The 14,922-nt window shown below is 42.8% G+C and overlaps 1 protein-coding gene across 1 annotated transcript; it reads left to right on the top strand.

Moving 5' to 3' along the window:
• The first annotated feature begins 6 nt into the window (after positions 1-6).
• On the top strand, positions 7-14,825 carry LOC111951728 (protein FAM13C-like). The gene is made up of 14 exons (XM_023969933.2): positions 7-144; positions 437-572; positions 1,488-1,579; positions 3,473-3,524; positions 4,634-4,805; positions 7,411-7,624; positions 7,763-7,904; positions 8,887-8,968; positions 9,193-9,401; positions 11,930-12,013; positions 12,141-12,248; positions 12,379-12,581; positions 12,709-12,810; positions 13,205-14,825. The coding sequence occupies exons 2-14, from the start codon at positions 543-545 to the stop codon at positions 13,326-13,328; spliced, it is 1,614 nt and encodes a 537-aa protein (XP_023825701.2). The 5' UTR covers positions 7-144; positions 437-542; the 3' UTR covers positions 13,329-14,825.
• Positions 14,826-14,922: the final 97 nt, after the last annotated feature.

Raw genomic sequence — 14,922 nt, 5'->3', positions numbered from 1 at the left:
TGGACCAGCTGAGGAGCCTAGCCAACAGGAGGAGGAGAATCCTGGACCAGCTGGGGAGCCTAGCCAACAGGAGGAGGAGAATCCTGGACCAGCTGGCGAGCCTAGCCAACATGAGGAGGAGAATCCTGGATGTCCCAGGGGAAGGTGGGTCTCTGTGGTGCTGTGGCCCGTCCTTCATACCTCCTGAGCTTTCCCCTCTCTGTCCCAGAGTCCCCGGGTGGGTTGAAGATGATGTCACTTAGTCACCCTCCCCCATATGACCCCTGCATCTGTTCACTTACTTTACATGCAGTTTATTAATGTATTAATGCTTCATTGTGATGTCCTTACTGAGAAGATCAAGGTGATCCACCTTAACCTGCATGCTCAAGTCTCAGGTCATTATGGTAAAAGTATTGAGGAATGCACATCAACTTGGATATTTCTTCCTGAGCAGGACAAGGTCACAACAGGAGGAAGACCCAGCTACCTCCTCCAGCATAAAGGAGGAAGAGGACGAAGAGAAGGAGAGGGGCACAACCCCTTTAGCCGTCTGTGGACTCATGGACCACAGTAAAGAAGACTATTACCAGGTGTGTATAGAGCTCCCTCTCTCTCAATCTCCCCCCACACACTCTCTCGCTCTCTCTTGCTCTCTCTCTCTCACATCTCTTTCCTCAATAACAATGCAAAATGCATGGCAAGCGGTACCAGAGTGCCAATTCTAGGACAAAAAGGCTTCTCAACAGTTTTTACACCCAAGCCATAAGACTCCTGAACAGGTAATCAAATGGCTACCCGGACTATTTGCATTGTGTGCCCCCCCCAACCCCTCTTTTTACGCTGCTGCTACTCTCTGTTTATCATATATGCATAGTCACTTTAACTATACATTCATGTACATAGTACCTCAATTGGGCCGACCAACCAGTGTCTGTATGTAGCCTCGCTACTTTTATAGCCTTGCTACTGTATATAGCCTGTCTTTTTACTGTTGTTTTATTTCTTTACTTACCTATTGTTCATCTAATACTTTTTTTGCACTATTGGTTAGAGCCTGTAAGTAAGCATTTCACCGTAAGGCCTACACCTGTTGTATTCGGCGCACGTAACAAATAAACTTTGATTTGATTTGAAAACAAATGATTGGTGATTCACCCTCAGCTCAACACACTAAGTGTATGCATGTATTTACCACTCTATATTATTCAGTGATAGACTAGATGTTAACATCGTCACACATCCAGAGCTATTTCTAAACCACAGTGTTATTATGACGTGCAACACGGCTCCCTATTAAGCAGTCTATAGAAAGAAATAACTAGCTAATGAGCAGAAGTGCACATTCGCTGAGATATGTTTGGTGAAATATGAATTTGTCAGAATGGGTAAATTGCGGCAATAATTTATGCCAATATTCTCAGAGTACATAATGGTATGGTGTGTTTCATTTAATGAGTCTGTGTGTACAGTCTATTGATAAAGACATTGTCCGTATTGGGTTTTAGGATCATGACCCCTCCAGCTCTGAGCGCGTCAGTTGTGTGGCAGTGAGCTGGCAGGCTCAGGACACCCAGAACCAAGACCAGCACAAAAACAGGTACAAGGCTTTTAGGGAAGATACACTTTTATTTGTGTCAACAGATATATTACTTTCATGGTAATATCAATCACATGCAAGGGCTGAGGGAGTGGCCAATACAGTAGAGGAAGTAGGAGTAAGTTATTTTGGTAATGATTTAGGGAATAAGGCATGTGTTCTCTCACTGCTGGCTGATTCACAGGCATCACCAAGCCTATCCCAACAGTCCCATCAAATCAAGACAAGTCTTTCTAATGATTGACTATAATGACTCATATGGTATAATACAATTATCGCAACAGAACAATCACCTTTCAATGCTCAACTCTATTTTAATTGGTGTGRTATGAAAGAAGCCTTAACCCGAACCACTTTTTCACCTTCATGTTGAAAACAAACAGATGATTAAGAACCATTTGAGGAAGGTCAGGAACAACAGAGCGGTGGTATCTCTGCCGCTAGAGGAGAGGGAAAAACTGTACTGATCCATCTACTGCTCTTCTGACCCAATCCAAATGTAGCATCTTTAATTCGGACTGGAACAATCTTTCGGCTGAAAACCTCTGCTGTGATGTAGTCCTGAAAGACACGATAATCTTTTAGATATTCCTACAGTAGCAACATGAGCATGTTTGCGGACCCTTGAATGATGTGAGTATCAGTTTTGTTGGGTGAGATGAGGGCAGTGGAAGGTAGGCCCCTAAATGGCAGGTACTGATCTTGGCTCCTGAAGAGTCCACAAAAACACATGATCTTTACACCTGGACTGTCGAAATCGACACAGAGCTCAAGTAGTTGTACACTTTTTATCCCGATTTACATCCACTGACATGCATAAGGGAAACCTGTATGATGTCATTGTAGGTACAGCAAACGTAGGACCAAGATTCCAAATAATGGACCTAGCAACGAACTAGCCTGATTGTTATCATTACAACGCCACAGAAAAGGGATATTAAAACAATTCTACCAGACAATCGTAAATAATGTATTCAGTTTCTGAAGCATTATCCCTCATTCTTAATATATTCTTAGCCCACTTAACTAAATGGGTATTAACTGATGTTAAGAATATAAGGACATATAATAATGTATTTGACTTCTATAGCGCTTTTCATTACAGACAAAATCTCAAAGCTCTTCAAAAGCAATAACCAATAAAAACTCGTGACAAGGCTACAACAATTGTAGCTAGGTCAGACATAGTTGTGTAGAAACAGGAGTTCTAAATTTGGACCAGCCAGTCAAATCTGTGGCAATGCCTTTTTCTCTGTATGTTGTTTTGAATTCAGCATTGGTGTCCTGCAGCTCAGATTCTCTCCACTAGCTGAGCTCAGTGCTGCAGAAGTAGGTTAACAGAACACAGGAGTGCCTACAGTCATGACTCGGATATGATTCCAGTCCAAATAACGACAGTCATGTCTAGTCACGCGGAACATACATACCCAGTACTCTGGCAGGGTGGCACAGCACTGCCTGTAATGTACTGCTGCTAAATGCAGCTAAATGCCTCATTGATTTAACTAATTGTTATTGTATGGATCTAGATTCTTCATTGATTTAACTTATGATAATTGTAGCCATCACCATTAATTGAAAAGCATTCTATTTTTTATCACACAGGGCTCTTAGGCTGCATTTACAAAGGCAGCCCAATTCTGACCAATCACATTAGATCTTTTCACAACAGATTTTTTTCAAAACAGAAAAAAATAATCCAAATTGGTTGCCAGTGTAAACGCATCCTTCGTCAAAACCACTTAATATAGTCAGATATTGTGATATCCCATTAAATATTATTTTAATATGCCCATTCTGACCTGTAACAAATGGAATCATATAACAGTTTTATTTATTTACTGTGATAACTTTGCAGTTGATTTCTTTCAACGTAAAATGTTTAATTTTCAGCATGACCCGATTACAGATGGCCGATGGAATAAACCTGTCTGACTCTGAAAAGGTAACTATATCCTCTGAAAGTCAAGATAGTATTTCATTTATGACATGAGACACTATATCAAGCTACATCTTATAATTTATAATGAGAAGAGTGACAAATACAACGACAAAAACATGTTGATGTATGGGTATTTRTGAACAGCTCAGAATATAATGGTTCACTTCAGTTCTCATATTAGATAATGAGATAATTAAAGATATGTGTCTTTTTTATTCATACTACAGTATATATTTTCTGAAGTGGAATACTTTTGCATTGGCTAATGGCTAGTGTGTGTCCATACTGGTTAGTGTGTGTTAGCGTTTGCGTGTGTGTGTGTGTGTGTGTTTGAGTAACAGCCCCCTCCCTCTCCTCTTTCTCCTCTCTGACGCACACGGCGAGAGGGAGGTTCTAGAACATCACCAAATCATGATGTCAAAATAAACTAAATGAACCCCTCTTTCCCCCACCCTAGCCCATATTTATGCATAAAAAGCCATTTTATCCTAGTACTGCTGCTCACACTGAGCTAACAACGTCAGCCTCTCTGCTCTCCAGTTAGAATGCTCAGCCTCACAACGTTACCACGGAGACGCCCCCCCACATCATATTCCCCACACGCGTGGTTTTCCTGACGTTTCCCTGGCGCTATGAATAATCCATGTGGAGGAGAGCTGGAGCAGTAGAAGGATCACTGGGAAAGCAGACAGACCGGGAAAACACATATATGGATTCTACTGAATCAGGGAATAGAGGAGTGATAAGGAGAACACACAGTGATACTACGCCCAAAGGGATCTCACCGTTCTGAGTAACCGGAGAACACTGTCGCACACACAGGGATCTAACAACTGGGATCACATGTGGACCCAGGTCTGATGAAGCCAAGGAGAGAGCTGAACTGAGACGAGCCCCATTACGTGACCGCTAACGTCACGTCTTACACTTTGATAACTGAGGTGTGGGGCACACGGACACAACACAGGATCGCTTCCCCTCAGGACAAGCCCAGGGCCAGCATCAGGCTTTCTCCAACCACCTTCTCCAACCACTCCACCCACCCCAGACAGAGAGTCAGCACCCTCCCCCAGAACCCTCATTCTGAAGACATGTTCTGCTTCTGTTTCCAGAGCCCCTCCCTCAAGCAGCAAGCTCTGGAGGCTGAGCTGTGCCCCTCGCCACCCGGAACCCCTCAGGAGGACCTGGATCACCCCCCTTGTACCAAGGACTACCAGAGCCTAACCCCATCTCTCCACTCCCTCCCAAAACAGGAACAGGACATCATCAGTACTTCACTGACAGGTAGGAGAACAGCACCTTCTCTCTCCATCTTTTTATGAATCTCCTTGTGAGCATATTTGTTATTCTTGRACTGTGTGATATCTTGTACACTATGATATATATAGTGCTTGTTTCATTTGAATCAATCGCGTCTCTTCATCTGTCTTCGTTAGTCTTATGGTTAGTATCAGTCTTATGGTTAGTATCAGTCTTATGGTTAGTATCAAGTTCTTACGGTTAGTATCAGACTTATGGTTAGTATCAGTCTTATGGTTAGTATCAGTCTTATGGAATGATATCAGTTTTATGGTTAGTATCAGTCTTATGGTTAGTATCAGTCTTATGGATTGATATCAGTGTTATGGTTCTATCAGTCTTAAGGTTAGTATCAGTCTTATGGATGATATCAGTCTTATGGATGATATCAGTCTTCATGGATGAATATCAGTCTATGGTTAGTATCAGTCTTATGGTGATATCAGTCGTTATGGATGATATCAGTCTTATGGTTATAAGTCAGGATGTATCAGTCTCATGGTTAGTATCAGTCTTATGGATTGAATCAAAGCTTATGGATGATATCAGTCTTAAGGTTTAAGTTGTCTGTCTTATGGTTAGTATCAGTTTATTGGTACGATCTTATGGTAAGTATCAGTCTTATGGTTTAGTATCGATCTTATGGATGATATCAGCCTTTAGGTAGTTGTCAGTCTTAAGGTTAGTTTCAATTTTATGGATGATATCAGTCTTATGGATGATAAAAATCAGTCCTTATGGTAGTATCAGTTTTGGTTAGTATAGTCTTATGTTTAGTATGTCTATGGATGATATCAGTAGTTATGGTTTGTATCAGTATTATGGTTATGTCCAGTCTTAGGTTAGTATCAGTCTTATGGTTAGTATCATCTTCTGGTTAGAGTATCATCTTATGGTTAGTATAGTCTTATGGTTAGTATGCTTCCATGCTTAATAGTCTTAATGGTAAGATATCAGTCTTAGGTTATCAAAATATTCAATGGTGTAGTGTATCCTTGAGATGTCAGTCTATGGATATTATCAGTCTTATGATGATATCAGAATCTTAATGGTTAGTATCAGTCTTATGGTTAGTATCAGTTTTATGGTTAGTATCGTATCAGTCTTATGGATGATATAAGCTCTCTCAGTATTCGCTTTGGGTGGGTGTGTCTCATGCTTGCTAGTCGAGTCACGATGCACCAGGATACAGTTGGAGCATTGGCCCATATTCACAAAGAGCTCGTCTATGATCAGTTTTGTTTCGTGGTATCCAATTGTTAGGTGTTACTGTCTTCTCTCATCGCTGCAACTCCCGTACGGACTCGGAAGAGGCGAAGGTCGAGAGCCATGCGTCTTCCGAAACACAACCCAACCAAGCCGCACTGCTTCTTAACACAGCGCGCATCCAACCCCGACGCCAGCCGCAACAATATGTCGGAGGAAACACCGTACACCTAGCGACCTGGTCAGCTTGCACTGTGCCTGGCCCGCCACAGGAGTAGCTAGTGCGCGATGAGACAAGGATATCCCTACCGGCCAAACCCTCCCTAACCCGGACGACGCTATGCCGTAGGTGCGCCGCCCCATGGGCCTCCCGGTCGCAGCCGGCTGCGACAGAGCCCGGGCTCAAACCCAGAGTCTCTGGTGGCACAGCTAGCACTGCGATACAGTGCCTTAGACCACTGTGCCACCCGGGAGGCACTTGCTGGACCATGTTGACTCCAAGGCTTTTCACAGTTGTGTCAAGTTGGCTGGATGTCCTTTGGGTGGTGGACTATTCTTGATATACACAGAAAACTGTTGAGCGTGAAAAACCCAACAGCGTTGCAGTTCTTGACACGCTCAAACCGGTGCGCCTGGCACCTACTACCATGCCTCGTTCAAAGGCACTTACATCTTTTGTCTTGCCCATTCACCCTCTGAATGGCACACATACACTATCCATGTTTCAATTGTCTTAAGGCTTAAGAATCCTTCTTTAACCTGTCTCCTCCCCTTCATCTACACGGATTGAAGTGGATTTAACAAGTGACATCAATAAGGGATCATATCTTTCACCTGGATTCTCCTGGTCAGTCTATGTCATGGAAAGAGCAATTCCTAATGTTTTGTACACTCAGTGTATAATATAAAATATGCCATTTAGCAGACACTTTTATCCAATGTGACTTACAGTCATTCGTGTATACATTTTACAAATGGGTATTCCCAGGAATCAAAACCACTATCCTTGTGTTGTGAACACCATGCTCTACCAACTGAGCTACAAAGGACCAAAGTGAAGGACTGAAGTGAAGTCAGTTGTTTTTGACATAGACACAGACTGACCAGGTGAATCCAGGTGAAAGATATGATCCCTTATTGATGTCAATTGTTAAATCCACTTCAATCAGTGTAGATGAAGGGGAGGAGACAGGTTCAAAAAGGATTCTTAAGCCTTAAGACAATTGAAACATGGATAGTGTATGTCTGCCATCCAGAGGGTGAATAGGACAGGTGCACAATTACATTGCTAGCTTTTCTATCATTTCAAACCTGTTGGTCTTCATTTAATTTATGTACTTTGACCACTGTTGTCTCTTTCCCTCCTCCCTCTCCTCTCTGTCAGAAGCTAGTCCGGTCCAGAGGCCCCCCGTGTCTCTCTCTGAGGGCAGTAGCAGTGAATGTCTGATGACCCCTAGTCCCAGTCCTCTCCTTCAGCGCCTTGCAGTGGGTGACTGTCCCGTACCGTCCCCCCGCAGCCACAACCTCAACTTGGGCCATCGCTTCAACACGGACCCTGAAACGGCCCCCTCCCCACCCTGCTCACAACACATCAGGATGTATGAGACTGTGTCCAAGTGTTGTGTGTTTGTGTTCAGTTTTTGTATTTGTGTGTGTGTGTGGTGGTGCTGGACGTGTTTGTACGGTATGTAATGGATAATGGTAATTTACCGTTCTAGCTCTCCCTCCCTCCTCAGGGCTCACCACACAGTGAGGACTGAACCAGCAGAGGGCGCTAACAAGGCCCCATCGGTCACGACGCTCAACAGACACATCCAGAACGTGAGGAAGAGGATCAGACGCTTCGAGGAGCACTTTGAGCAAGAGAGACAGTACAGGGTGAGACAGTGAAACCGTGAAACATTATTTACAACCCCATTATAGCCCAGAGCCCAACCTTTTAGTTTCTGAATGAATCCATAGTTTGACTGATGATGGTTTTAGCGCAGACTTTCTCATAAAGACAAAGGAATGTATTTCCTTCTGCTGAGTGAGAGAATCAAAGCCACAGACAGTAATATCTCCTCTCTCTCTATGCCAGGCCAGTTTAGACTGATTCAAATAACACTCTCTTTCTATCTCTCTGTCTGTCTCAGCTGTCTGGGGCTGAGAAGCAGACTTGACTTCAGTTTCCTTTCCTAAAGCGCAAAGTCAGCCCAATACCAGCTGCACAGAGCCTTTGGAAACTGAAATCCAGCATTTTTTTGCGACAATGTTGTAGATTTTCAAAAAGTTCAGCTACAAAGGTGCAGAATTATGGGGAATACACATCAAATATTATTCCTGATAAAAAAAATAAAAGAAAATAAGCACATTGTATGCGGAGACAGTGAACACAATTACACACATTTCTCTTCTGATGAAAACAATGTGTTATATTCTGTGTACACTTAACATTGCTTTTTTCCCCCACTGATGACATTTAAAGTTTTGTGAAAGGTGTTCTAAGATATGCAAATCAGGTACTAAGGCAAGACAATTATCAGAAGTTCTGTAAATGTATTCAAGCATTTGATTATTGCTGTTCTGCTATAGATACGTTTCAACACAGATCCAAAAATTGCTTGTACGCAAATGAGAAAAACTGTAGACCGATTCAAGGACAAGACTTCACCTACTGGACGTTTACAACCATTACACTTCTGTCTTTTCCAGGGCTGTACTTCTTAATCCAGTATAGCGCATATATTTAGTGTGGCTCCACCTAGTGTTTATGGACTGATAATAACAATAGGATATCATTTGCCAGATACAGTATGATGAACATACTTTTTTCTATGTGTAATATATTCATGAGGTGTGTGTTGTTTTTCTGTGACAGCCAGCACACAATGATAGGACTGCCCATCATGAGGTGTCTAGACTGATGCGGGACCTCACCAAGTCTCGAAAGCAGCTCAAAGGTGAGTCCTTGACGAGGTGCAATCAGATGTGTTTAGAAACCCCTGTGTGAATAGAAGCTGAATGTAACCGAGACACACCACCTGGTGGCTGTAGAATGAATGTTGTTTATATTCGTTATTTATGCCATTTTGATGTTTTTTTCTTTGTGGAGGAAGGACATGTATTCTGAATCTATATTGATATTTGTATGGATGTTGTATATTATCAAATGGAACCTGTGTAGAGCTGAAGCTGAAACAGTGTGCAGAGGGGCTCAGAGAGCAGCAGAAAGGGGGAAACACAGGGACATGCAGGTCCACAAGTGAACCCAAGGGGGCGATGGAACACTACCACAACAGTAACAACAAACCCTCACTGGAGGAGACCATTGATAGCCTGATGAAGAGACTGATGGAGAAACGAGAGGAGGAGGGACTGCCTGATAACATCAAGGTAAAACCCCACATAGTGGTAATGCGATGGAAATGTACATATAGGCTGTGAAAGGACCTATTCTCTTACAAAGATTAGGCTACTCTTGATTAGCTCAAATCAAATGTTATTGGTCACATACACATGGTTAGCAGATGTTATTGTGAGTGTAGCAAAATGCTTGTGCTTCTAGTTCCGACAGTGTAGCAATATCTAACAAGTAATCTAACAATTCCACAACAACTGCCTAATACACACAAATCTAAGTAAAGGAATGGAATAAGAATATAAAAATATGGATGAGCAATGACCGAGCGGGATAGGCTAGATGCAATAGATGGTATAGAATACAGTATATACATATGAGATGAGTAATGCAAGATATGTAAACATTATTAAAGTGGCATTATTAAAGTGACTAGTGATCCATTTATTAAAGTGGCCAATGATTTCAAGTCTGTATGTAGGCAGCAGCCTTTCTGTGTTAGTGATGGCTGTTTAACAGTCTGATGGCCTTGAGATAGAAGCAATTTTTCAGTCTCTCAGTCCCAGCTTTGATGCACCTGTACTGACCTCGCCTTCTGGATGGTAGCTGGGTGAACAGGCAGTGGCTCGGTTGGTTGTTGTCCTTGATGATCTTTTTGGCCTTCCTGTGCTGTAGTCCCGTGTGGCTCAGTTGGTAGAGCATGGCACTTGCAACGCCAGGGTTGTGGGTTCATTCCCCACGGGGGGACCAGGATGAATATGTATGAACTTTCCAATTTGTAAGTCGCTCTGGATAAGAGCGTCTGCTAAATGACTTAAATGTAAATGTCTGTAGGTGTCCTGGAGGGCAGGTAGTTTGCCCCCCGGTGATGCGTTGTGCAGACAGCACCACCTTCTGGAGAGCCCTACGGTTGTGGGCGGTGCATTTGCCATACCAGGCGGTGATACAGCTTGACAGGATGCTCTCAATTGTGCATCTGTAAAAGTTTGTGAGGGTTTTAGGTGACAAGCCACATTTCTTCAGCCTTCTGAGGTTGAAGAGGCGCTGTTGCGTGTTTAGTTTGTCTGGAAGCAAGACGTGTAGTTCGTAATTGTCTGTAGACCCTGCCACATACATCTCGTGTCTGAGCCGTTGCGACTCCACTTTGTCTCTATACTGACATGTTGCCTGTTTGATTGCCTTGCAGAGGGAATAACTACACTGTTTGTATTCGGCCATATTCCCAGTTATCTTTCCATGGTTAAATGCGGTGGTTCGCGCTTTCAGTTTTGCGCGAATGGCGCCATCTAGCCACGGTTTCTGGTTAGGGTAGGTTTTAATAGTCACAGTGGGTACAACATCTCCTATGCACTTCCTTATAAACTCACTCACCGAATCAGCATATATAAATCAATATTATTCTCTGAGGCTACCCGGAACATGTCCCAGTCCGCGTAATCAAAACAATCTTGAAGCGTGGATTCCGATTGGTCAGACCAGCATTGAATAGTCCTTATCACGGGTACGTCCTGTTTGAGTTTCTGCCTATAGGAAGGGAGGAGCAAAATGGAGTCGTGGTCAGATTTGCCGAAAGGAAGGGCGAGGGAGGGAGYGCTTTGTATGCATCGCAGAAGATAGAGTACAATCAATATGCTGATAAAATGTAGGTAGCCTCGTTCTCAAATTTGCTTTGTTAAAATCCCCAGCTACAATAAATGCTCAGCCCAGTCAAAACTGTTCGCTGCTCTGGCACCCCAATGGTGGAACAAACTCCCTCACGACGCCAGGTCAGCGGAGTCAATCACCACCTTCCGGAGACACCTGAAACCCCACCTCTTTAAGGAATACCTAGGATAGGATAAAGTAATCCTTCTAACCCCCTCCCCCCCCTTAAAAGAGTTAGATGCACTATTGTAAAGTGGTTGTTCCACTGGATATCATAAGGTGAATGCACCAATTTGTAAGTCGCTCTGGATAAGAGCGTCTGCTAAATGACTTAAATGTAAATGTAAATGCAGCCTCAGGATATATGGTTTCCAGTTTGCATAAAGTCCAGTGAAGTTCCTTGAGGGCTGTCGTGGTATTGGCTTGAGGGAGGATATACACGGCTGTGACAATAACCAACGATAATTATTTTGGGAGATAATATGGTCGGCATTTGATTGTGAGGAATTCTAGGTCAGGTGAACAGAAGGAATTGAGTTCCTGTATGTTGTTACAATTACACCACGAGTTGTTAGGCATGAAACATACATCCACGCCCTTCTTCTTCCCGGAGAGATGTTTATTTCTGTCGGCGCGACGCAAAAATAATCCCGGTGGCTGTACCGACTCCGACAGCATATCCCGAGAGAGCCATGTTTCCGTGAAACAGAGTATGTTACAATCCCTGATGTCTCTCTGGAAAGCAACCCTTGCCTTAATTTCGTCTACCTTGTTATCTCTGGATTGTAACATACTGGACATGAGCTAGTAATATACTTGGAAGCTGTGGGTGTTATTCTGTCAGTGTAATTGTGGTGTTGTGTATTAGTTTGGTTCTGGCCTGGTGTCTGACTGTATTACCACTGGTGTGTTCTTGCAGGAGATGACTCCAGCTCAGATGGCTGTGGAGAAGGTCACCCTGCAGAAGTGTCTGCTCTACTTTGAGAGCCTGTATGGGCGACCGGTAAGACTGCCCAGTGTTCCTTGTAAATGTCCTATTTTGTGTAGCTTCTTTATTTTGTGTAGCTTCTCAATGACAATTGCATATTGTTCCGTTTTTTTTTTTTAACCATGTATGTGTGTGTTTTCAGAGCACCAGACAGGAGAAGACTCTGATGAAGCCCTTCTATGATCGCTACCGCCAGGTCAAACAGCAGCTCCTGTGTTCACCCACCACCATCCCCGTCATCACCACCATAGTGAGTCTCTCTCTGTCACACACACACACACACACACACACACACACACACACACACACACACACACACACACACACACACACACACACACACACACACGTCTCTCAGCCTCTGTGCTGTTTCCCTACAGGAGGAAGAGGAGGGTTCTGATGAAGAGTGTGTGAAGGACAGCACCTGGCTACCTCATACAGCACTGCGTTGTGTGTCTTCAGATGAGTCACTGCGTCTGCCGCATAGTGAAGTGGCCAATATGCCCCTGGTGTCACCTCTGGAGGAGATCAAAGGTCTACAGCCGCCCAGTGTCACCACTGCAACACTGCACGAGGCATCAAGGTATGCTCTCCCAGGTGTAACTTCTCTCGCCAGTGCAAAGGGGTTGATTTGGGATTGAGCAAGTGAAGTGTTGAGGCCTTGCTGTATGTATTCAGTCCTCTCCCTGACCACTTCTACTGTACTGTAGGTCAGAGTTACTGGAGCAGCTGAGGATGACGCGAGCTGAGAAGAAGAGACTCCGTTCAGCTCTCCGAGTCTTTGAGGACCACTTCTACACACAGACCGGCCGGTAAGACTCGTTACACTTCACTTTTTGCTTTTCCTTTAATTTTCTTTTAATAAACTGGAACATTTGGTTTTCATAGTTCAACAATGCCTTGTGAAAAACAAAACATCCACCAGAAGAATTCATCAGAATCACAACAGCATGATACACATTTACTGACGTTAATACGACACAAAGAAGTACTTGGGAGAGAGACGGAGAGATAGAGACAACTGCTCTGAACTATACACATATTTTGTACATGTAGCGGTTTTTGAAAGTAAAATAAAATGTTCCGATTACAATACTTACTGTACAAAGTTATCTGAATAAGGCAACACAGGGACTATACCAGTAATGAAAGCTGCAGCTTATCTGAAATGTTAAGTTAGTATTTTTCTCTTCCTCGTCTTTAAAGGGCTGCCCAGAAAGAGGACCGTGGGCCCATGGCAGAGGAGTACTGCGAGTACAAGAACTTAAAAGCTAAACTCCGTTTGCTGGAAGTCCTGCTCAGTAAACGGGATACTCCGAAGACTGTTTGAGCCTCCTTCACAGTGGGACTTTTATTTTGAAACAGTTTTTTTTTGCTCACTTTATTGGATTTTTTTTTTTCCCAGAACAAATTTCAAAGTGAGATACCGGTACTTCTGGTAATGTTTCATGCGATGCTTACATGGTGATGCACTTTAAATGACTTTGATGTTGACTGACTCTCACTTTGGTTAAGAGTGATGGCAAGAGTGCCACAAGAATTGCTGGGCCACATCCAGCTATTTTTAGTCCCTTAACAAGTCCTTTGTTATTCATGACAAATTATACTTTTTGTATGCTACTAATGTAATTATAATATTTTATGAAACTGATGTAGCGAGTGTAACACTTTCATTTTAAGGAAAAAAAGAGAACAAATATATATCACAGTTGATGTTAGATAAATGTTATTTTATGTTATTCTAAGCTATTTTATGGCACTTTATTGTTACTTGCATTTTGTTCTTGCCAAACTAATGTCGATATAACAGGTACGTAACGTGGTCTACTACGTTAAAATGCTGCTCTTTGAAAAGTGCAATCTTGGCACGGGGGATATGTCATCCGAATACACAATCCGACGATCCTGTAGAATGTTTGTGCATGTCAATCAGTTTTTAGTCCCACATTGTACTATGATATGTAATAGTTCATAGTTGATATGATGAATTGTGGAAATTCAAGTTATACATTACCTTGGGAAAAAACTAACTTGTGAATGTTGGCATAGTGCAAGTTAATCAAATCTGTGTTGTTTTCTCCTGGTTGTGTTTATCATCCAAAAATGTAATTCTTTACTAGGATCAGAACTCTTGACATTGTGCACTTCTGGTTTATATGTGTATATATCAGTAAAAAATAAATATTTTTTCACATTACTTTACTAAACACAGTTTATGGTTTCCTTATAACTAGAATAAATCAAACGTAACATTGCAGAAGGGTAGCTGTGGTAGAGTGAGACGTCACCGCCACATAACATTGCAGAAGGGTAGCTGTGGTAGAGAAACTGACAGACTCAGTTTTCAAAGTCATGCTGTACATACTGCATCATGCTCTTAATGGTTACCAAGTAGTTCAACTTGATCTCCGAGTTAATATGCTTTTAGTGGCTGTTGCATTAGTATTGTTATTCTACAGCAAGTTATGTCCTTTTGTGTTACCTTTGGCTTAAAGATGATGACACTGCAGCCCTAAATTAGTACCAGTCTCTGCCGATAGAGGGAGGGAGTAACTTAGATCTGTCGGATCTGAACCATTCTAACGCCTTCCAGGAGAGATGGGAAAACAGGAACACAACCATCTGTCTACCTGGACTGAAGTGAACAACAGAACATTTGAAGAGGTCAACGGGAGAAGGAGACGTTTGAAAAACAACAGGAGAGAAAATCAATGAGAAAAGCTGTGTGAATACATGCACGGAACAATGTTTGGTTAGAACATTTAAATGGATCAGTCAGTGTTGGCTAGCGGTTTGGATGATGCTGACCAAGGCTTGTTAGGATCCCACACTTCAGCTGTAGATCTTTCAGTTGGGGCTCCTCCCTCTTTTACATGGTTTCTCTTCTGATGGGGAAGGCGGGAGGGATGAATTGAATGCCACAC

Source organism: Salvelinus sp. IW2-2015, linkage group LG25 (genome assembly GCF_002910315.2).
Source record: "Salvelinus sp. IW2-2015 linkage group LG25, ASM291031v2, whole genome shotgun sequence".
NCBI lineage: Eukaryota > Metazoa > Chordata > Actinopteri > Salmoniformes > Salmonidae > Salvelinus > Salvelinus sp. IW2-2015.
This window is presented reverse-complemented; position numbering and strand designations above follow the sequence as displayed.